The sequence below is a fragment of the Anopheles coustani genome, chromosome 2 (assembly GCF_943734705.1).
Source record: "Anopheles coustani chromosome 2, idAnoCousDA_361_x.2, whole genome shotgun sequence".
Taxonomy (NCBI): Eukaryota; Metazoa; Arthropoda; class Insecta; order Diptera; family Culicidae; genus Anopheles; species Anopheles coustani.
In genome coordinates this window covers 6,192,164-6,215,538 of record NC_071289.1, presented here as the reverse complement: position 1 = coordinate 6,215,538, position 23,375 = coordinate 6,192,164, and the positions used below count along the sequence as shown (strand labels likewise).

Genomic DNA, 23,375 nt, shown 5'->3' with positions numbered 1-23,375 from the left:
GAGGCGCGAGAAATGGGCAAATAGTAGGAACAATATTTAAAGCGGATACATGTGATATATATTTTTCTAAAACCTAACCCCAGAGAGAGAGAGAGAGAAACAGAAAGGCGAACGAAACACTCACTCAAACGCCCGCACCCATTAGAAAGTGGAACCGCTTCCCCAAAACTATGCAAAACCAAAAGGAGAGTAACGAAGAAGCAAACCGTGTTACACAAAGTATAATCAATAGAGTGTCCTAAGCAGCAAATAGTCGACCCCCTCCACAGTCCGAAGACGATGGCTCAATGAATAGCATAAAACATTCCCCTTGGAAACATAGAAATGCAAAGTGGAAGGAACATCTCCCAAGAACCAACTTTTTGTTCCACACCTTCAAACAGTGCACTGTTTAAAGCTCGAAAAACTAACTGCTCCCTGCCAAAACTAACACAAGGAATCGTCAGGATGCAATCCTCCACCGACGGCGCCGTACTCCGTACACTCAAACATCGGTCGGAACAATTGTAGTTGATAACAAGACCGGCATGCTCAAATCAAACTTTATGCAGTTTTCCCGTGTACGTGTGCGCCATGGGATTGGAGTGGTGTTATATCTTTAAGTTAATGTACCGAAACCAAAAGTTGTCATTGTTGTTCTTGGATTGATGCATTTGTTTTTTATATGATGTTGTTTGTACCCTTTTTGCTTTCACTCTGCTAAGCAATCAGCCTCAAATGATAAAACTCTGATACAACAGTAAGATCTGCTTATGTTAACGTACGTATATTCCAACATTTCCAAATGCTCAACATCCGACCGAAGCCAGATTCGACGAGAACAAAACGAAGCAGATACTTTTGCGATAGTTTATCTCATCATACTTTTTTGTGTTCCCATAAACACTGCAAGAGCATACATTCAAATTGCTTTTAAACTGCTTTCTATTGGTTTCGTAAAATTAAATCTCAAATATGTTTTCCTACTCAAACTGAACGATAGATACGGGTGTGTGTGATGAGGGAAAGTAAGGGATGAGGGAGGAAAACTCGACCAGGGCGAAGGGAGGGAAAAAGGGGGCTAGCGCGCCACCGTGAGCAAGGTTTTTGAAAGACAAAATTAGCGAAACACATCCCACACGCGTCATCGTCGTCGTTGATGGCATAAATCTAATTGATCTAATAACTTACTTAGACTTATACTTGTGATTGTTACGAGCGCCATGGTGCGTGATGGATTTCGCCCGATTGGTGGCACCCGGTGTGAGTCGACCTTTAGGTTTATGTCCCTTTTGCAGAAGTTGTGCGTCGCGTATAAGTGTGGAATACTATTTCATCAAGGCCCTTGTAAAAGCTCCTAGTGTGGAAGAAGTGGGAGACATTTTTCTCAACAGAAACTCTGCCATTGAATGCAGAGTGGGTGTGCAAAAGGAAGTAATGCTACCATAGGGCGAAGGGTTAAAGTGACAAGAAAAAAAAAACAAGAAACACGAGAATGAATAGTTTATGCATCGCCAACAATGTTGTGAGTAAGTAAAAAAAGAAGAAGAAAAAAAAACAACCAGATAGATGGGGACGCGAAAAGAGGAAAAAAGTATGTTTCTATTATTGTAACTATTTGTAAATGTTTGTAAATAGTGTTCGAAGTAAGAGAGAAAGGAGGTGGAATAAAAGGGAAGAAAGAAAAAAAACACGATAAATATATAAGAGAGCAGGAGGAAATGCCGAATCGAGCGGTGCGCGGTGTAATGTTCGCCACCCATGTTTAGGACAATGTAAAAGGAATATTGAGGAAATGTAGGGATCCGAAGGGAAAGTCTGAAAGTTTGAATTAGTGATACAATAAAGGAAAATCCTATTGAAAAAAAAGAGATGTGCGTATAACATAATTCAAGTTTATCCCAAAAATATCTGTGCGCCCAAAACGTGAGGCTTCGGCTTCGAGTAATCACACAATCCTGGGTGCGTGCGAACAAAAAAGTATCAGCGCGCCCAACGTGGGGCTCGAACCCACGACCCTGAGATTAAGAGTCTCATGCTCTACCGACTGAGCTAGCCGGGCTGGTGAGGATCGAGGGTTTAAGGCATTATTTGAACATGACGTCCGAACATGTTGTGCTGTTTAAAGATACAACAGCATGTTTACATAGTTGTGCATGATTGTTCCTATCTAGCTTATTTTTATGGGAATTATGCATAGTTTTTCAATCTGTGTTAAAATGTCTTATCTAATGAAGAGATTTTGTTTAGAAAGTGCTTTTATTCTCATGGAACGATGATCTCCAGAGAATATTCATACAAAAGGTAGTCGTCATTTTTTTAATTTGTAGTTTGCTTATTCCTATTGGGTCATTATTAACTTATGATTATGGTTCAAAAACTTATGTTACAAAAAGTTGTTTTATTCTTTTGAAAGTGCAATATGCATGATCACTTCGATCCAAAAAAGTATTTTTCCTTTGGAGATGCCGGGTATCGATCCCGGTACCTCTCACATGCTAAGCGAGCGCTCTACCATTTGAGCTACACCCCCTGATAAGGATATAGGAGGTCAATACAGAACAGTTTCGCAGAATGGTTACAAACATAGTTTTAACTTGAATTTATGGTAAAGTTGGGAACTTTTAAAATCACAATCAATTCTTATTTATTTATTACGTTAACATATGAGGACATCGATGTGCCAATAATCTTTCTTATTTGTATAACACAGTGGTATAACGCACAGTAGACTTCCGATTATTCGTGTTCGTTCCTGGTTTATTTTTACTGCTTCTGTGCTGTCGGACGTTATTTCAGAGTCGCAGTAATAGAACAATTTAAGCAAAACAAAAATCATGCAAACAAATGTATATCAGTAGTATATTTTTCTACCTCATGCTTCGGCTGGTAAGATAAGGCTATATACCATTTTATCATTCAAATTTACCATTCAATTTTGTCATCATTAAATTTCTGTAAATTCTGTAAATGAATGACGATGATTTAGAAGTTCATAAGATAAAGTTAATACAAATTGGAATAGGAAGATTTTAAACATTTTTTTAACGATCTCACGATCATTGTTTCTGCTTTGGTTTAAATACGCCTCTAGCGAGCCAGCTCCCACCAGCCCGGCTAGCTCAGTCGGTAGAGCATGAGACTCTTAATCTCAGGGTCGTGGGTTCGAGCCCCACGTTGGGCGCACTGATCCTTTTTTGCTCGCACGCACCACAGGGATATTGTGTGCCATTAATAGTTTGCTTCCCCCACCGCATTCGCGCATGATCGCTCGCACTACAAACCGGCGATCGTTTAGGATCAATCTTCTCACAAACTCCGCGATCAGTCTCGTCCGTGAATCAACGCGCAACGGTTGCTGCAACCTGCTGTCTTAACCTTTTTTTTCGCATCTGGTCAACATCTTCCTCCCAAGAAAATGAATCAACCCGTCAGTTGTTTACCTGTGACAGCTAACAAAATGTCGAAGGCAAAGAAAGTGCTAGATGAGGCTCGCGAGAACAAAAATCGCGAAATTGACCTGGTGGATCGCAACATTTCCACCTTTGACGAGCTGCCTGGATTGCGTGAGTATCGTGGCCGCACGGGGAACGTCAAGTTTGTGCGAACAGGAATTTCCTATTTTGGTAAAAACTAGTTTTTTGGCCTTGTGTGAAGGAGTGTTCGCGGAGGGTTGGGGAGGGAAGATGTTTTGGGAGTGGGGTTTGTTTTGAAATGGAAACACCAGGAGATTTATCAAAATTACCTGTAGCTTCTAGTTAAACGTGAAAGTATGTTAAGTATGTTGCTAATCCTGTTTATCCTTTTTTCCAGTAAATATGGTGTTTGTGACGAGAATAACATTGAGCCACAACAAACTGAAGAGTGAGTAACAGATGGGCGTTGTTCTGAAAATAGTGTTGTTCGCAGGAACTTACAAACCGTAAAGTTATATACATTGCCTACAAACAACTGCAAAGTGTGTGATTCACCATGTGCAATAAGAGTTAAGCGTAAAAAAGTGCTACATTTTTAAAAATTCTGAAATTCAATGAGATTATTTGGATGCGATGAACTCATCGTTTTGTGTTCATTTGATTGGCGTTTGACATTTTGCAAGTGACGTTTGTTGGCACTTTGTTTACCTACGAATGAACCTCCGAATGTGATCTAAATTATTTTGGAGCAAATTTACGTTACCAAAAATACGTTGTTTTCAGTTGTTCCGCCCGGTATTGCGAATCTGATCAATTTGGAAATATTGAACCTTTCCAACAACCACCTGGAAGAGATGCCCCTGTCGCTGTCATCGATGCCAAAGCTTAGAATATTGAACTGCTCGATCAATCGTCTCAATACGCTGCCACGCGGGTTCGGTGCATTTCCGGTGCTAGAAGTGCTGGATCTTTCGTACAACAACCTGAACGAAAATGTGCTTCCGGGCAACTTTTTCATGATGGGTATGTCACAATTGGAACTGGTCTTTGAGAGAAGTTGTTTTCAGTTATTTCATTTGAATCATTGTAGATTCCCTCCGTGCGCTCTATCTTGGCGATAATGAGTTCGAATATTTGCCAAAGGAAATCAAAAACTTGAAGAATTTACAAATTGTAAGCATGGCACCTTCTTAAGGATTTATCGTTTTCAATACAATGGAAACTTTCCTGCTTCTAGCTTGGTCTTCGTGACAATGACCTGTTGGAACTTCCACGGGAAATCGGTGAACTCACCCGCATCCGTGAGCTGCACATCCAGAACAATCGGTTGAGTGTGCTGCCGCCCGAGATTGCCAACCTCGACATGCCGGGACCAAAGTCGGTGCTTAAGATGGAGGAAAATCCTTGGGTAACCGCCATCGCAGAGCAGTATTTGGTCGGTATCAGTCACGTGCTGGAATACATCAAAACGGAGGCTTACAGAATGTGAGTGTTGATATAAGGGTCGATTGCCAATTGATTCGATAACTAATTGATTTCCACCTTTCTTTTAAAGCCTCTACAATCGTCACACACAATCCGGTGGCAAAACGTCCGGTGATCTTCCTCCAAAATCCGACAAAACCAAGAAGGCATCCCGAGCCCGTTCTTAGATCCATTTCAAACCATCCCAGCGGCGGATTACGATCGTTTCTGTACACGATCACCTCATCCCAGTGCCAACTAAACTTTCTAAACGAAGCTTTTCTTCCATGTTCTGAGTGCGAATCATTATTTAATGTTTCAATTTTAACTATTATGTATCGCACACTAACGAATCACCGGAAAGTAATCCGCGCCAATTTCTTTGACGCGTTGAAAGCGACTTAACTGTGAAAACAAATGTTTCGTGTTCAAACTTACTACTAAAAGAAGAGAGATAATCAGAACATAGTCACGTCCGCACTACACTCGGTGTATCTAGGCACATAGTTTTGGTAAACTAATTTAATTAACATTGACTTAAGGCGAGGAAGAGTTGACGCCATGCGAAGTGCGCGGAAACGATCCTTCGAACGAATGAGTGCCTTAAATGTGTGTAATCTAGCGAGCTAAAAGCAATGACAAAGTAATGCAATTAAAATGATAATAAAATCGATGTGTCTGGAACTAATTTACGAGCTGCTAGTTTTATTACTTCGATCGTAAGCAAAACAGGGATTATATATTTTCTTCCGATCTTTATATTACTCCCATTGAAATGAAGTACATATATCCTAAGAGACTAACGTAGCTTAAGCTTAGATTTCTCTTGGTTTAATGTCCCTCGCCCTTTACACCGGGAAGTGAAATAACAAAACTTTCCATCATGCAATTATTTACCCCAAAGTTAATTTTTATAAATATCTCCCATCTTTGCCAAACCGTCCGGAAACAAGGCGGTATCGAAAGGACGACACTCGAATTTGGCCAAAGTTTCTTTTTTGGTACGGTGCGCTCTTGGAAAGCGGTGGCGAAAGGATAAAACTTTCCCACTAATTAGTGTGAGTAATGCAATTTGAAAGTTGGTCGTGTACGTACGCTATTAATTTCAATCGCACCGCCGTCTCGCGTGGCGCTTCGGCGAGCTTGAAAATGTTCCCCAATACATCCTCGAGCGAAGAAAATCTGGAATGGAAAAGAAGATCTTACATAAGACGCATTTCAACATATATCTTACACAAAAAAGGTGTAGTAAATTATCGATCGCAGAAAGTACAACCAACGTTCGGCTGTGTCAATCTAAATTGATTGAACCGATTAGTTCTAGGAAAGAGATACATGTTGATTTGATTATTTAATGCATTTGTTGCTGAAATGACATTCAAATATACATAAAAAAACCCGGTATAAAAACCATACCTTCCCAGTAAAGGTTGATCCACTTGATTGCTTCCATCGAAAAGGGTTTTGGCTCGTCATTTCCATTTGCAGAAATGGTCAAATGATTAGTGGTACATATTCCTTATAAACTAACGGCGGAGTGTAATCATCTAACATTTACCGAAGCATCGTAAATGAAACCTCATAAATTTAAACTGCAGTTTAACAACGGCCAATGCAGCTTCCGGAGTTCGTAGTTTTTCCCGTTGCTCGCTTCATCGTTGCGGATGATTGAGGGATAAAAAGCGCATAAAATGAATGGTGCCTTAAAACGTTAACCGTACGTTAACGGGAAGCTTCCGGTGCTTTTTCTTTTTTTTTTTTTTGCAGTGAGCAGAAGAAGGAGAAGCCAAAAATTAAGCACAATTTGGAGCGCACGCCAACATTATCCCACCCACCGTGGATTGCCCACCCGTTCGGTGAAGCGTTGTTGAAATGTTGAATAAATTCAACGCGTTGGTACCAACGGTATGCACTTTCCTTGCGGCGTTCGAACCATTCCAGTACACGCAAACAACGTGCGGAAAGGATGACCGGATGGAAAACCCCTCGCCCAGAGGGCTCCACCGGACCTAAGGAAAATCATCGAGAACGCCTTCGGGGAGAACGTTTTGCACGGCACTGAACGTTTCGAGGGTTCGGGATCGGCATAAAGTGTAGAAATAAAATAATGAGAGGATGATCATAAAAATTAATTATGCTGCACATTGAAAGGCACGGAGCCGATGTTCCCGAGCCCAATACTGACCGGCCTTGTCCTGTCTTGTTTGAGGGCGAGTGGTTCTTTTTCCTTTTTTTTTTTTAATTCAATCGAATGCGAGCTGAAGTTTGTCCGGGACGTGCCTTTGGTGAAGGTTTTCATTTCCCGCATCCACATTCCAGTTGCAGTGCTGTTCTTTTCGAAAAAGATGAACCCTTCAAACCAGCCGTCGTTGGATGGTCGTTAAGAAGGTTGGGTGTTGGGAAAAATAATCGTCCCAAGAGTTGTCGTGGAAAACCATGTCGCTCGAGCGGGATGGAAGCGAAGAAAAGAAACACACCTACTAAAACACCTTCTGGTTGCGTTCGCTTTCACAATGAAGCCAGCGGGAGGAAGATTAGCAAAAGTCGTTAAAAACTTTCGCCAACTGACCCCCGACCGGTGGGGGGAGAGGGATTTGTAAGGCACCACTACGTTGCTCCTACGTTGGGATAAAGATTTCCGTGAGTTTGGGACGTGATGGATGACGCACGAGTACGGTACGGTAGTTTTCCGGCTCGATTCACTTCGCCGAATCGTTTTCCTGCCCGAACAGCTGTCGATCGGTCGGGATGGTCCTCCTTCTGAGAGCTCTTGTGCAGTTCATTTTCCGAGCGGTTTTCTTCCGTCTGTCCTGGCTGGACGGACGGAGGAAGCCCACGCAGACAGACGGCCTCCGGGCTGATGTGACCCGGGGGCGATGATGACGAGGAAAGTTTTGAACTGATTTTACAACCACCTCCGATGGTGAGGTGGAACTGGCTCGGGGGTCTCTGGTGTCTTCGGGGGGATGAAAAGGATCATTAATGGCGTCTGTTGAGAGGATCGACTGCTCGTCCGATAGTGCCCGGGGGTTGGAGTGGAATGGTTTGCGAAATTACGTAATAATAATGAGCCGAACGAAACGAGCTGCAAAGTGTGCTGCCTTCGGTTGATGATGTTGGATGAGATGATTGTGATAAATTCATCAAACACACTCGGAGGAGGTTGCCTCAATCCATCGAACAATGAAATATCTAGCTAACTTTTAACAATTGGTAGCTTTCAAACATGTTGATTGAACTGGACAAGAAGTTTCTTCACGCTGTCTCGTCAAACAATACACGAAAGTATTTGCTGTAAAGCAACAGAGGAAACCTTTTTAAAAAGTGTGATAGAAGTTCAAAACTATTACTTTTTACTTACTAACGAATACATAAAATGCTTTGAGAAGTTAAAACTATAAATTGTTGAGCAAAGAAACCGAAGTTGTATTAAGCAAACAATTTATGTTGTCATGGTTATTTGAACATCATGCGCTAAAACGTATTTGAAAGTTAGAATTAACTAAAAGTTTGAAGCGAGCATCAACTGAAAAAACGTTTTTAATCACATTGTAATCCAGTATCGCTCCAATTTTCTTTTTATTGCGTAAGCTGCATTTTATCCTACGATCTATCAGCGAAAACGTGAAGCTGAGATAAATTGGTTAATACTTTCTTCCGCGTATCAGCTGCACTGCGATGCACATTTTCGGATGCATCAGCGCATCGCTCGCTCGCTAACAATCAACCAACTGTGATAATGATAAATTATTAATCATAATCATCGAACCCGGCCTCGATCCCGCACTCTGCTGAAACCGATCAGGTGAAACCGATCCCATAGCCCATCCCGCGGGGAGGTCTATGCTTTATTTTTCATTAATGGCCGAATCCTGCGTTCACAACACGCCACGGGATCGATACGTAGCAGAAAAAAATGCATCGCATCTCCGCGTGGTTTGGGAAACGAGAGGAAGTGCAAATTTAATATTTCGTGTTAAAAATAAAACTTACCGGAAGAAGAGGGGGAATGAAGGGGGGGATGAACGGAAAGATGGGACACAAATCGGTGGTGGTGGTGCATCGAAGCGTTCGACCGTGCACTCGTGCACGTGTAGGTGCTTTTTTGCTTTTTAATCGAGTGCGTTCGTTGGTGGTTCATAAAATATTTAACAACATTTTTATTAGCTTCTCTTTTCGCTTTTGCGTAGTTTTTTTTTTTATTTTTCCGTGCCAAAGGAGGGAAATGTAGGAAATTTCATTCAAATTTATCAATCACCTGTCGACGGTTCGTGGCTTCTTTTTTTGCCGTTCGAAAATCTGTTATTAGTACTTTCTTGTCGTTGGTTGTGCGTGTCCCGTTTTTCCATCGGAAATGGACGCTGTCCGCCACGCCGTGCTTCGTAGAGATGGTTTTCAGTTTTATTTTTCACTTCCACACCTGGAGTGCATGCATCCGGTCGTCGATCTGTTTAATTTCAATTGCACTTTTCAATAATTATTTTTTGTTTTCCACTGCTCGCAGCAATCCCGTGTAGTCATTAACTAACTGAAAGAAGGCGCTGGATGGAAATGGATTGTGAAATTGAGAGGGAAAAATTCGCTGATGCCCTGGGCCGGAAAGGTGTGACAAACATGGGGCCCGGTTTTTTTTTTCCACTGAACTCATGATAATCATTCCGTTTTCCACCCTCCTTTTCCACCACCCTTCTGATTGATATGAAATTTTTGTGATATCTCCGTGAACGGTCCATTTCAATACGGATGGCTTTTGGTTTTTTCGTCCCAGCCCTGTCCGAATTATCTCATCGGATGTGCGACCGTGTGAGTGTGATTAAGAATTGGTCGCCGGTGACATGATTGAGTGTCATTTGTGTGAAAACCTCGGGCAGCTTTTTTTTTTTGGAGTGGTGGGAAATTTGCTCTTTAATTGGATTACGGTGCCCTTTGATCGGCAATTTCCCCGGGAAAATGGTGACACTGGCCGGAGCGCCATCTAAGCGAAGGGGAAGGAAGGAAAGGGAAGCCCGGGTAGTATGCTCTCTCTATCTCCCTAGGGTTAATTTAAGTGTGCAATTATTTCCGTAGCTCCGGGGGAAAGCGTATTGTTGTGTGGCTTTGGGAACTCAATTTTCCATTTATTATTGTCCAAATTTAGTTTTAAACTCTTTTTTTTGTTTTTAGTCAAAACTTGTACTAGTTAGCTACATTCTTAAAGATAGTGAATGAAAACGACTGATTTTCGAGTTCAATATTTTTATTTTTGTTGATTCGGTTAACTGTTTTAAAGCAAAACATTCTTTCTCTCAAAAACCCGCTGTAATCTGGGGAGAAAATTCAACACTTTTTCTAGCATCATAAAAGGCTCAATTTGGTACATCACTGCAAACAGGTAAAGCAGATGGAAAAAGGGAATCCCTATGGCTAGGCTCGGTCGTTACCGTAGCAACCAAACACCGACCTTATGTTCATCTATTCATTTTCTTCCAAAAGAACGATGTGCTGAACGAACCGAAGCCCTGTGAGCATAAAAAAGGAAAAACAGACCTCCCGTGAAGGGAATTTCCGTTATCGATACGCACACCCGAACCGATAATGATTTTTTTCGTTGACGCATCCTTTGCACTTCCGGTGGAAAAGTATTCAAGCATCATCTTTCCACGCCACGGGAAAAAGGATGCATTTCGGGCCGGTTGTTGGTTCAGTGTTTTTCCATTTCTTTTCATTGCCGCGTGGGACGCAACGTGGATGGTGCATCGGAGCACCACAGTGAGCCAGTATGCGTTCAATTTTCGTCGGCCCTCACCCGACCGCCACCCCAGGGCCGCTGCTTTCCCGTTTCACCAAACCATCCGTGGCTCATAAATCGAATTAACACGGTCACCTAACGGGAAAATTAACTTTTATCGGGCCCGGGCTCTAAGCGAGGGCAGCCAAGTGGCACCAGCGAAGGATAACGAGTTTCACCGTGCGTTCTGACCAGGCGGAGGCAGGGAAATCTCCCCCAGCTTCCCTCCACCCGTACCAATTGGGTGCTAAAAATCTGATCAATTTCCATCGACATCCGGTTGAAAGGAGGGGGAATGGGTAGGTTTGGATACGTTTGATGAAATTCTGCCTCACCGGGGAAAGCCCACACACGGACATACACGCACACACACACACATGGTGGTGGTACATTACCGGAGTAGGGACTTTTTGCTGCACTCGTTCGGATTCTGCTTTCAGCTCGGGATGCATTTTAACTCCTACTCTCCACCGGTACGTTTGATGTGGGTGGGGAGTGCGGGGGGAAAACTGTATTATTTTTTGGCGTGTTTGTTGTTGCCTCGCACACAAATCATCCAATCGCACAAGCACACTTTATGAGGCCTTTCCTTTCCTCGATTCCATCGATCGCGATGGCGCTCTCTCAACCGCCAACGTTCGGAAAAGCGGTACCAGATGAATTTTAATATATTTTATTTGCTGTTTGCCTTCGGGCTTATTACGGGTTTATGCGAATGCATGTGTGTGTGTGTGTGTGTGCGTGCGCCAGGGAATGGTGTGATTTAAATGTAGAGTCACTTCGGCACCGTTGAGTTTTTCACTCGAACAACAGTCAACGGCAATGGGGTTTTTTTTCCCCCTCGCGGACCGAAAGGGATGCATGGAAAACCAATCGGAAACCGGTAGTGATGAGGGAGAGGGGAAGGGAGGGGAGAAGGATGGAAATGAAGCCTGTTCAATCAGCGATTAATCTGGCGCCGTGTCGAAATCAACAAACCGTCGATGAGGGGTCCACACGATGTGCCGTGCTGGAAATTTTCCTCGATTTCCACTTTGCTCCAAGGATCGGTGGTTAGAAATCCTTTTTTTTCTCATCGGCGCGTTTTTATTTTTCCATATTTTCCCCTCACTCCCGGCCTCATTGCTACCCTCTCTCTTTCTCTTTGTGTTCCGTGTTTCGTGATCCCGAAGGCGACGGTGTGGAAAACATATTGGAAAATGCACCCTCAGCCAACCCTCCGCGGTGGGGAGGGAGGGTCCCTGTGGGGCGAGAGGTTGGAGCGTGTATGATTTTGTTGTTTTTAATCGCGTGCCGGTGCTATTATTTATTTAATATTGCTACTTTCGGTCTCCTTTCTGGCCGGATGTTCGATTTATGTTGCGAGAGTGCGTTGTGTTTTTCCTCTTTCACCGAGTGTTTGAATGTTGGGACCGAGGGGACACTGTCGGTTGCTTGTCTGCTACCGAGCCCGAGGCGGTCGGGTCTGTTTGGTGCCAGAGAATTCGATCAACGGTGCCGATCGGTTCGGTTTAACATGATGCGACATGAACATGAAATCGGGACGATGTTTTTCCCTGCTTGCAGTGCTTTTACTCGGCGTTTTAAAGGTTCGTTTTAATTTTTTCACTTGGTTCGAATTTTTCGCTGGTCTGGTGGTTTGTAATTTGTTGCCCATCGTTGCTCTCCCCTGGACGTAGTGTTGAATAACATTTTAATATGTTTCGTGGAAAGGCAATCGGAGACTGCATTACACTTTTAATTTCCCGTTAAAACCATACGATCCATTTTCGATAGAATTCATTGAAACAGTTTTGAATTTTCAACACGAAGGAATTTCCAATTGTTATAATTTTAAATACTATTATGATTGGCTTATTATATGATACTTCTCACCTTCCTCACGGTAATCACTGGAAGTGCCAGTGCCGGGGGGATGGGAACCGCCCCCTTCCCACCGGAGGGAGGCCCCGATTGTTATTAGTGTCCGTTTCAGCGTGAAATGTGTGTGCGCAATAAATTATTTCCACCCGAGCGACGATCAAACGCCATCAAATGGCGATAAATTATGGAGCGCATGGTGAAGCGGAAGAAAAATAATGAAGGGAAGTGGAAACTGGGAAGTGGATGGAATAAATGTTTGATTTTTCCAATCCCCTTCCCCCACACCCTTCGGAGCAGACGGGACGCCCATTGGCCGAGCGTGACGGAATGCCGGATTGATGACAGTGTCTATTGATTTTCTATTGGAATCTGTTCCGTTTTATTGCTATTTGTTGCTGGATAGTTTACCTTCAGTTTGTTAGACGATTCTAAGGTAACATTATTATGTTCTTTTGTCTTATTCATGGTATTTTTTCTTTGATACAGATGTCCATCATCAAATTAATTATTTTTACTGCGATTCTTTGATTTACTTTTACAAGAAAATGCTTTTCTCTTTTGGTTAAACAAATCATTATGGTGAAAGAAATGTTGGAAAAGATAACAAAGCTCGTACGAGTATTTTACTTCTGTAAGATTCCAATCGTTTCTAAACAAATTTCCTCCCCCCCCCCCACGTGATCTATAAATGAACGCCTAGCTGTCCTAAGCAGTGACACCCGATGACACATTTCAATAACAAACGCCCTCCCGCTTCGAATGCTTAACCGCTTTCGGGCACTTCGGGATCAATTTCCGATTCCGTTCCCTTCGGGGCCCGGCAATGATGTATCGTTAAATCGGGAGATTTCTCATAATTGGCCCCAAAACTGTTCGACAACGGGCTATGAAATTGCCAATAATAAACGGGAGCCCCCTCAAGGGCCGCGGAACCATCCGGGAAAGCGCGTGGAAAGCGCCTTGGAAAGCGTGATAGGGTCCTGACTTATGCGTTGTCCGTTTGTTTCATTTTGTAGGGCGACATGGTTTTGCTCCCCAACCTTTTTCCGCGTGGGAAACGGTTTTTGCTATTTTTGGGGCCAGCATGGAAATCGAAAGCAAGCAGTCGGAAAGAGAGAGAGAGAGAGACGCGAACAATGTTTCCCTGCGCCGGGTGAAATCTTAAGAAAGTATCAGCCCGAAAGCGGTGTTGATTTCAATTCCTGGCACGTAGTTTTCCAATTTATGACGGCGAATCTGGCTATCGCTACATTTTTCCCCGGCATCCCCGGTTGCGCTTTTCCTCCGGGTTTCGGTTCGCTTTGCTTTACGCCCGAAGCGGGAGGGGACAAAAGAGCAAGAAATGTTATTTTCTCACTTTCCTTTTTCTCCCAGCTGGCTCGAACTTGGGTGGAAAAGCAGGAACATTGGGAAATTTCCTGTCCCTTAAAGCGATAGGACGATAGGTTCGACGATCCTACTGTTTTCCGATCCGTGTTTTTTTCCTCCACTTTTCCTCAACATCCAAAGCAAAAGCGACCAACGAGGCGTTATCTGCGTTTCGTGCGAGAATATATTTTATTTCTTTTATATGTGCGTTACATATTGGAAGCTGGTCCGAGTTTTTTTGTGGAGCTGTCTCACTGGTGCAGGTCTTTTGGGGCAAACTTTCCCTTCCGATTCGTTTCGAAAAACGACACAAACGAACCCTCGTACGTAATTTGGCGTCGTAAAACAGCTTACATCAAATCCGTGTCTCCTCGGAGCGCGACGTGCTTCGTTTAGGTGTTGGTAGGGGGAGAGGAAGGAAGAGGGGGTGACAATTGGACGACAATTGGCCACCACCAACTTCGGCTTTGTTTGTTGAACCAGGGTTTTTGAAATCTATTTTCCCTCGGTTTGGTTGAACGATGGTAATTGTAGTAAAGTACCGCTTGGGAAAGGTATCTCGTATGGATTGTGTTTGCATTTGTGGTATTATGTCAAATTATGAGTCGTATATTTATCGAAGGTGGATTGAATCATCCCACCGAAATGATGGATTTAAATATACGATACCAATTCGTAACATTTGCGGGGGTTATGAAGCAAGAGAAATCAATAAATGACTTACTAAACTAGACGAAACCATTTGAAACAAAAAATAAATTGTGTTACTCCTTTTACCAGATGAAAATTCTTCGAAATAGAAACTGTTGCTTGTTGGAGGCGACAAGAAAACAGATAAAGTTTTACATAACGCAACAATGGCTGTTTTCCACGACAGCAAGTAAGAAGGAATGATTTATCTCGAAGCTACGAAACGACAACGGAGGTGTTGTATTTTCACCTGGAAAACAGCAACTGCCTTATACTACAATGTTGCCTTACATCTCCGGTAGACATAGATTGAGGGAACCCGATTCAGCATGAGGAAAAATATAAATCAACCTACAACACAGCCGTACACCAGGGTTAGCTTATTTTCCATTTGGCCCCGAAAACGGTTTCGCTTTCCCTCGAAGCCGGCAAACGTTGACGCTGACGAGGAGCAACTTTTCCCACAACTGGTACGGGAAAAGCCAACCCCTGCGACGCTGCGGACGATAGGACGAGCGTAGGATGGATATATTTGAAAATGTTTTGACAAAACTTAATTTAGCAGATTTTCACAATATTTATTTATATCACTTTACTCGACAAATTGCTCGTTCGTCAGTCGAGTTTCATTTTGGCGTGGCGTTTTCCGTCAGTCGAAACGGAACGAGCCATGGCTTTCCTCGTGCAGAGTGGAGGAGTTTTTCCTACAAATTTGTCGACAAGCTGTGTGTGTGTGTGTGTGTGAGTGGGAGAGAAAAAAAGTTGTCGGATTTTCATTTGCCACCCAACTTGTGCTACTGCATCTCGCAAGCGTTCACTTTTCCGGTTAGATTTAATAATTCTTTTTTCTTCCACTCAGTTTCCGCTCATGATCCAGGATCGTCCTTTCTTTGGCTTCCTTTCTCCTTTTTTTTCTAACTTCGGTAGCGGTTTATGTTCCGCGCTAGCAGGTGGTAGCGAATCGGATGGAAAATCTTGTCAAAATCTGCTGACAACTCTCGCTTCCCGCAAGGAGGGCAGGGAAAACCTTTCCCCGAATTGACGCTCGCGAAAGATGAGGCAAAGACTGTTTGTCTTTGGAGATGATAACCCGTTCCTTCGGTTTGTTGTGCCAGCATGCGGTCGGAGATGTCGAAGGCGGGATGGATCCGCCGCAGCTGTTGAACATTGGTTGGCGGGTTTGTTTTCCGTCGGAATGGCGTCAAAGTTGATCTTTTTCGCGAACGAGTTGGAAAGAATATGCGTACACTTCAAACGCGTCGTTGAGAATGTTCAATGTGGGCCACTTTGGCGGTGGAAAATGATATCAAATGAGCCCCATTTGTGTGCGTCTGATATGAAACGGAAGCAAGTGTAAGTTGCAAATTGACAAGCTCACGCAAATAGGGAAGTTGAGTGTTTATTAAAAGAGAAAAACTATCTACCAAAGAAATATTTCTAATTATCAAACTTCAAGTATTACATTTTTAAGTTAAATCACTAGATTTAGTTGAGAATTTTCGAACGTTGCTACCTGAAGGGAACATCCTTGTTTAAAGTTGAGCTAGCAAAGAATTTCCGCTTGCTTATCTACCCTGGATGATTATTTTACCTCACAAGTGAACAAGCGAAAGAAAAATAAAGGAAATCCTGGATGAAAATTCCCTTTCCCTTCTTCCTTCGAAAGCCATACAATGAAAAGCAGGAAAACAAGGAGAGATAGAGAGCACGTGGTGGCCTGGTGACGAACGCAGCCGGAAGTAAATTTTTCCCGCTAAACTTTGCTCAAACAGTTTTGTTTTGCAGCGCAGAAAGCGGCGGGCGGAAAATTGTCAACGCGAGGTGGATAAACCGGGGCGAGACTCCCGACGGGTGGGCGGCCCTCGGGGAAGATATTTCGTCCTTTGACCATGTATGTGTGTGTGAGTGTATGTGTGCGCGGGATGCTGTGTGCCGACAAAACCTCGCCCGGAGGAAGAGTTTATCAACGATAACAATCTTAATGGGATGTGTATATTTTAACATAATTTGCAACATATGTTGACGAGGTCGACCGGGGGAAAAGCCGGCGACTGAGTTTTCCGCGAGCGAAACGGGATCGAACGGGAGGATAAAAGAAGAAAGTTACAACCAGTTTTACCGTTCCGTTTTCGCCCAATGCTTAACGTCAACCGGTTTCGGGGTGGAAAAAGTTTGTTATTTCGGAGACAAATTAAAGCCGCTTGTTCGGCGCGTGTTTCGCTTTGGCTACGCAGCGCCACGGCACCAGATGGCGCCTAATCGACCGAGAGGGTTCGGGTGACGGGGAAAAGGTCGCGAAAAGCAAAAGTAAAACCTGCCAGGAATGTCGATTAAGGTAATGAACCTCCCTCGGTGTTGTTTTGCTCGCTCCCGCGTTGATGATGTGTCGGAAGTGTCAATGATCGGTTACGATGGTTGACTTTTTTGGAGTTTTCATGTTTAAAAATTGCTCATGGTGAGTTAATGGTTGATTTTGTTAATTTTACTTGCAGATTATTATGATTTGAATATCAAATTTTAAAACTGGTTAAACTAATTTCCAGATATTTAAAACACCCTGCTGACAAATAATGGAAGCTCTAACCAATTTTGTTCACATTTCGTAAAAACCACACGATGAGCCACGAAAGATAACATAAACTATGTATTTTGCCTCGATCCTAGATTCCACCGACAGACCCCTCTCTTCCCCAAGTCAAGGCATCCTTTGATAGTTCCATAACGACGGGTCATGTTGTACAAGTTACTGCGTCAAATCGCTGTCAATCCGTCGGACCACAGAGTTGCACCCTTTTTTGCCCGCGACAGCAGTTTGGCTTTACATACGGTTAGTTGGCAAAACTTCCCTGCCCCCTCCCCACTGGCATTTTCCCGCCAGACACGAGATGAGCACGCGGAAGCGATCACGGTTTTAGCGATGGCATTTTGTGGACGAAGTTAGGGAGCTCGTTTTTTTAGCGTCGGTCCGGTTGAACAATGAATCCCTGGCCTTCCGTCGTTATGGATGCCAAAACGGGGGAGACACACACCATCCTTTGCACATCTCCAGGGCAAGGGAAAGACACACTGACGATACGAATTGTCGCTGTGGGTTTGAGGTCGGAAAAATCGAACGTTTTTGGCGTTTTGGCTGACGGCCCCATGGAAAGCGTCCTTTGTCCAACGGACAGTATCGTCGAAGCGATGATACGAGGCGTGTTAATTGAGTTTTGCCCCTCCAACTCCAACTCCGTGCCCCGCTCCATTGCTTCGTGTGGCAAGCGAAGTGATCTGTTGCGTTTTCCGACCCGATGGAGAAAGTCAACCGTCATTTCAGGCGTATTTTTCCCTCCAGACACAGAAGCGTTTTGGATATTCCATAAAAATGTGCTGTGGGCGTTTGAAACTCCATGCCGTGGGTTTTGTTTTTTCTTTTCATCGCGCAAATATTTGCCTAAACCATCTCTTTCTTTATTGGCCTTGATCAGGATTAAATCAAATTCCTTTCGGCGTCGTTCCAATCTACGGTTTTTTTTTATGTTTTTCGGGTCAAAATTGTCAAAAGTTAATTAGAAACGACCCTTTATTCAAACGTGTAAGTTTGTTAGATGTGATTTGATGTGATTGAGAGGGAGATTCATGTGTTCACACCAACTTTTTCCAATCACCTTTAGGTTTGTTACTGTTTCCCGGTAACTTTTCATGTACTTTCGCAAACGTATGACTGGACGAACGACGTGCTGAACGTTCGTGCGGCAATTAGTTAGTCTGAAACTGTTCAAAAACTTACAGTTTGAGTAGAAACCGGGACTGAAAAACCGCTTGTCGCTCAGAATACCTGATGACCTTTGGCACGAGGAAGTTTTTCCCTTCGAAAACAAGGAGTGAAATAAATCGATGAAGACGGAAGGTGTCCCACAACGTCGTGTTTCGGGCTAGCGTCTATTTTCACGACGACGACGAGTCAAACAATTTGTGGATGTAATCCTGGCGCTTCCGGGCCATTCCGGTTCCGGTTAACTCGCAATTTCCCTCGTTTGCGAGCACCAGCACGAAAACCATCCTAATTCCTTTAATCTTTCATTGTTCCAACTTATTTAGGCAACCGCCGGTCGCTTGCAGGAAGCCTTAGGATCGCTTTCCAGCACCAACACCGAACCGAAACTCGGTCCAGATATGTTGCCCAAAACCAAGGTGAAACGATGCTGGCAAAGCTTAGGTCTCGCTAGCTAAAAGTCCCGTTTGAGCCATCCTTCCGTTCTCGTGGTGGCTTTCGGAATCTTCCCGACGGTCCCGGGTTGTCTTTCGATTTTCACGAGATACATGGAAAACAACAACGAGATGCAACCGAGGTGCATCCACTCAAACGAAACTACCCGAACCCTTTTTCCGGCCATCAGACCTCGATGACGTGCCCGATGGGAGGTGCATTTGGTTTGGATTTGTTCCGGGTGTGTATTTCCGAGTGTTCCCCGGGAAGGATTTTCCTGGGAATGTTTGCTATCCGCAGGGGATGGTATCAATTGCGTTCGCGTTTCTGCAAACCCGGATCGATCCAACAGTTGCGGTTCAAAAACTGCTTCCCTTCTTGAATGTAACAATCATTTTTCCGTTGTTTATTTGTCCATCTTGGTTCAAACATTTCGGAAATCAATTGTACGTATGTGTTGAGCTAGCGTTCCTTCCAGCCCATGAATGCAGGAACGTGTCCTAGCTATCTTCACCGTTCCTCAACTATGCAACAATCAAACAATCATTTGTCCGCCCGAACGCACAGTTTGTTGTGCAGCTTTGCGTTGCACAGTCTTTGTTCAAGCATTTCATCGGTCGTCCTTTGTCTTCCCTTTGATGGGACCGCCGCTCGCCCCCTTTTTCCATTGGCAACGGATTCTCGGGAGCAGTTGTTCTTAAGCCGTTCTCCCTTCTTGCATGAAGGGGATGTACAATGCTGGGTTTGTGATTTTCCCGGAACGTTTCTCGTTTATTCCTTTCGGACGACGGACGATGACTTTTCCCACGAGGCAACGGGGAAGATGGATTGTGTTTTTCCCCCCCGGAAAAAGCTCTCCCCAACCGGTTCGGATGCGAAAGGATTTGTGTACCGATCGTCGGACAATCCTTCGGTTGCTTGCCCTTTTTGGAGAAAAGCGTCAGCATTCGGTTTGGCAGAGAATTTTTTTCCCATTTCCCCCATCGGGTAGGGAGTTTTCCGGGTAAATAAAAGCATACACACACATACGCACATATATGCAGACCGCTTATTTGCCGGATATATTCGATGTTCATTGTTTGGTCGGCATTATCGATGCGAGGTCCGTTTTCGTTTGAATTTTCCCTTACCCCGCCTTTTCCCCGATGGAGGCGCCCGGTGTTTGGTAGAACGTGCACTTTTAAATCTGCCCACAAATAAACCGATGGCACGATGCTCTAATTTCTCTCCGGGTCGGGATTTTCCAAAGAAATGGATGAGCGGAGGTCGAGTTGTGCCGTTATTCCTTTTCGCTTGTCCCTGCGATGATTAATGTGAGAAAATTGTACAGTTTCGAAATGGTGCAGTAGTCTTCGAGAAATGGACTGCGGATTATCCTGGCCGTTATCCTGGTTCGGGGGAAAACTAGCAGCAGCATCACGAAGCGAAGCCACGGATTAAGATGTGATAAATTAAACTGAATGCTGGCAGAGATTCAGGGACGAAGAAAAACCAAAAAACGAACCCGCATTTTCCTTAAGCTCAAGCAACGGGAGAGCAACTGAAACTATTGTAATTATATCGCCCGGATTCGTGTGGATTTCGTTTTTCAAAAACCCCTTCTTTCGTGCCTCGTGTGTGTGCGTTCTTGAGTGTTGGTGTTTATTTCGCCATAACCCTTCGAGCCGGGGAAAAGGATTTCACAGCCGGTAATAGATTATTTCAAAACTTTCCTCCCGGTCGCCCCGAAAACCATATGGGCCGAAAGTAATAAAATCGGCAAGCAACTCGGAGAATGGAGCCACCGATGATACAGTTGGGCCACAGTTGGGCGTAACGGGAGCGTAACGCTTGATTATGTGTAGTTTTATTGGGGCAGCTTTCCCCGAGTCATGGGCGAATCGCGTCCCGGGCGAGCTGAAGCGGAAAGTTTTCAGCGTCAATTTTCTAAGTAATTCAATTTAAACTTTTCTCTTAAAAATATTTAAGACATAAAGTTGGCCCGTCTCGGGCTGGGAGGGGGATGCATTTCTGCGCCGAATGGAAGTGGTGGTGGTGGTGGTGGTGGCTTTCCAACAGAGTGAACCTTAAAATGCACCGGTCGGGTGTTGAAGAAAACGACCTGAAGAAAGGGCGGGAAAAATAGCAAACCCTTAAAAAAGATAGAATTACCCAACGCTGCTGCATTCCGTTCCGTGTCGGTGCATTTCGGTCCCGGTTCCAAACCCCGTGGGAAAGCGGGGGGTTTTTTGGATCGTGGATGAAAATGGGGAAAACCCTGGGAGCGCTCCTATAGCTCGGGGTTTTCTTTTTTTTAATGCATGTTCCACGGGTTCGCATGGTTGCACTCCAAACCGTTACTGGCAGGTGTGTTCACCTAACGATTCTGCTTTGTCTTGGGCGTTGATGCTTTCCATCGGACTCCTTGACAAGCAGGCGGCGGTTCGTGGGGAACTCCGGGCGTACATAATTATTGGGTTGCCTTGACGACGGAATTCCCTGCCGCTACGATCAGGTACGCCTTTGGTTCTATTTGTCGAGAGCGAAACGAAAGTTTCCTTCCTCCTGGTTCACGCGGATTTTCCGATAATTAAATATTTCTTCCCGATGGGAGGCAACCTCTGGCGGAGCCAGACGTGCCAATTTAGTCGCGATTCTCCCTCCCGTGTGCATTCAGTGTTGTTTTTTTTTGTTTTCCCATTTCCCTCGAATTTGTGTACCACCTTCCCTCCCACTCGCTGAACCGGAAAGCGGCCCGGTGATGGGGATAAGTTTTCTCATAAAATTTTAACAACACCGTCGGGACGACCGGAAATGCAGTCGCTTTTTTTTATTGCACAAAAGTCGGCCTGGACTTCATTGGCGAACTTTAACTGTGTGGCAACCTTCGGGGGGTTGAGAGTTTCGCAATGGGTTGTTTTCTTTGCGCCTTTTTACTCCAACTTTCCTTTTGTTCCCTCTTGCCGAACTTATTGTGATGCGACAATCGACATCGTCGTCGTCGTCGTCGTTGTGTCTTCCGATTGAAACATGCAGTGGAAAGCTTAATTAGTTAGCAAACTGAATCGGTGCAGACGATAAAACAACTCTTGCCGGCTTAAAGAAACTGCATTAGAATCGTTCGTCTGTGGAAGAAAATAAAATTGATAGAATTTAGAGAATGAATCAATTCAATTTCGTTTCCCTTGAATGTGTTTAAATTTTCAGTAGGTAAATAAAGTGCAGCGTTGAAGCATGAACACTTGAGCAATTTCCCTCTTCCTCGTAGGAAAATTGTATTTCACTACATGACTGACTATTTCCCGGAAAAACTATGCGCACGGCAGCAACCACCTTCGACTGGAATGCAGCTTCCGACGGGAATTTCCACGCCACAGCACCGCTTATGTTTGTGTGTGTGTGTGTGTGGTCGAGTTCGAAAAGGAATGTGGCGAAAAGTGTGAGACGCTCGAGTGTGAGTTTCAGTTTCATGCTTATAAACGCGCTACTGTTGCTCTTTTCCGTTGAATCCTCGTCCGACGCTCGTGGAGCGGGTTTCGTTTGAAATGGGAGCTTAATGCATATTAGACGCCAAAGTTTTCCAACCAACACACACACACACCGTGCCAGATTGCACGATTCCATGGTCGTGGAAATGTGAAACGCAAACAAACCCTACCAAAACAAAACGGCATGCCGTGCGGGATGAGGGAAAGCTTTGATGGAAAGGAAAACGAGTTAGCATAAACATTTGGCACCGGGGAAAACTACAACGTGGTTGCGTGCGTGGAGTGAAAAATCATACCGCTCGTGCAAGAGTGCAGCCAAATCTTCAGCAAGACGACGGGATTTTCCTCCATCCTTTGCCTTGACCGTCCCGAAGAGAGAGCGAGAGAAAGAGACGATGAAAAACAAAGACGCCGTGACGACGAAGTGGCAAACAAATATCGGAGCGAAAGTTTGTCGGTAATTGAGTGCGAAAATTCCTCCGTGCAGTATGTTTATTTGCTTTGCCGCATGCGAATCTCACACACTCGTCGAGGCGCACTCTGGAACGGGGGAAAATTTTGGCAGGTTTGGATTACGAAGCACTTGCCGGTGGTACCAACTTTTCACGACCGATATCGATCCGTTGCATCGGATCCGTTTGTCTGTGCATGAGATTTTGGAGATCAGTTGCAATTTCGATTGCACATCACGCGTCGACACTTTTGAGGGAAAGTCTTGCGTAGAGATGATGGGTTATGTCCATAAGAGGATTAATACAGTCTTTCGTGAACAAATGCGAAATCTATGGTGCTAGAACTTTAACTATAAAAATAAGGCCTGATAGTGGAATTTAATTTAAAATATTGAAGTATTTCACAATCATCTTAATCTATAATAAATGTTGTAAATTAAAGTCCTAAGTATCGTTAAAAAATATAACCACATGAACTAAAATTGCCTGGATTACTTCCATCGAGAAATTTCTCGCGTAATCGATTTCATTTCCGCGGACCAAGGACTTTGGTTCCCTCCACGAGAAACTTATAATTGAAATCGGGACGTGTCGTGGAAAAACCGGGATGCACTTTGCTCCGTAACGACACTTATTGTGCTGCGTGTTAGTGCCTTTATGCACCTGGTGCACTTTACCACGGTCGGTTACGGAAATCTCCATCAGAAGAGCCCGTTCGAG

At 44.1% G+C, this 23,375-nt stretch overlaps 1 protein-coding gene and 3 non-coding genes across 4 annotated transcripts; 2 read left to right on the top strand and 2 right to left on the bottom strand.

The window, feature by feature from the left end:
* Positions 1–1,968: 1,968 nt before the first annotated feature.
* Trnak-cuu (transfer RNA lysine (anticodon CUU)) lies at positions 1,969–2,041 on the bottom strand. Its single transcript has one exon. It is a non-coding gene; the product is annotated as a tRNA-Lys (tRNA).
* A 398-nt stretch (positions 2,042–2,439) lies between these two features.
* On the bottom strand, positions 2,440–2,512 carry Trnaa-agc (transfer RNA alanine (anticodon AGC)). Its single transcript has one exon. It is a non-coding gene; the product is annotated as a tRNA-Ala (tRNA).
* Positions 2,513–3,090: 578 nt separating this feature from the next.
* Positions 3,091–3,163, top strand: Trnak-cuu (transfer RNA lysine (anticodon CUU)). Its single transcript has one exon. It is a non-coding gene; the product is annotated as a tRNA-Lys (tRNA).
* Positions 3,164–3,330: 167 nt separating this feature from the next.
* Positions 3,331–5,545, top strand: LOC131266136 (ras suppressor protein 1). The gene is made up of 6 exons (XM_058268503.1): positions 3,331–3,545; positions 3,793–3,843; positions 4,179–4,418; positions 4,486–4,568; positions 4,633–4,880; positions 4,951–5,545. Exons 1-6 carry the CDS (start codon positions 3,398–3,400, stop codon positions 5,045–5,047), a joined length of 867 nt encoding a protein of 288 aa, XP_058124486.1. The 5' UTR covers positions 3,331–3,397; the 3' UTR covers positions 5,048–5,545.
* The last annotated feature ends 17,830 nt before the right edge of the window (positions 5,546–23,375 follow it).

Coding starts and splice junctions, on each gene's coding strand:
- LOC131266136 (XM_058268503.1), top strand. CDS start 3,398: ATGAATCAACCCGTCAGTTGTTTACCTGTGACAGCTAACAAAATGTCG. Junction 3,546..3,792: donor TGACGAGCTGCCTGGATTGC/GTGAGTATCGTG, acceptor CCTTTTTTCCAG/TAAATATGGTGTTTGTGACG. Junction 3,844..4,178: donor GAGCCACAACAAACTGAAGA/GTGAGTAACAGA, acceptor CGTTGTTTTCAG/TTGTTCCGCCCGGTATTGCG.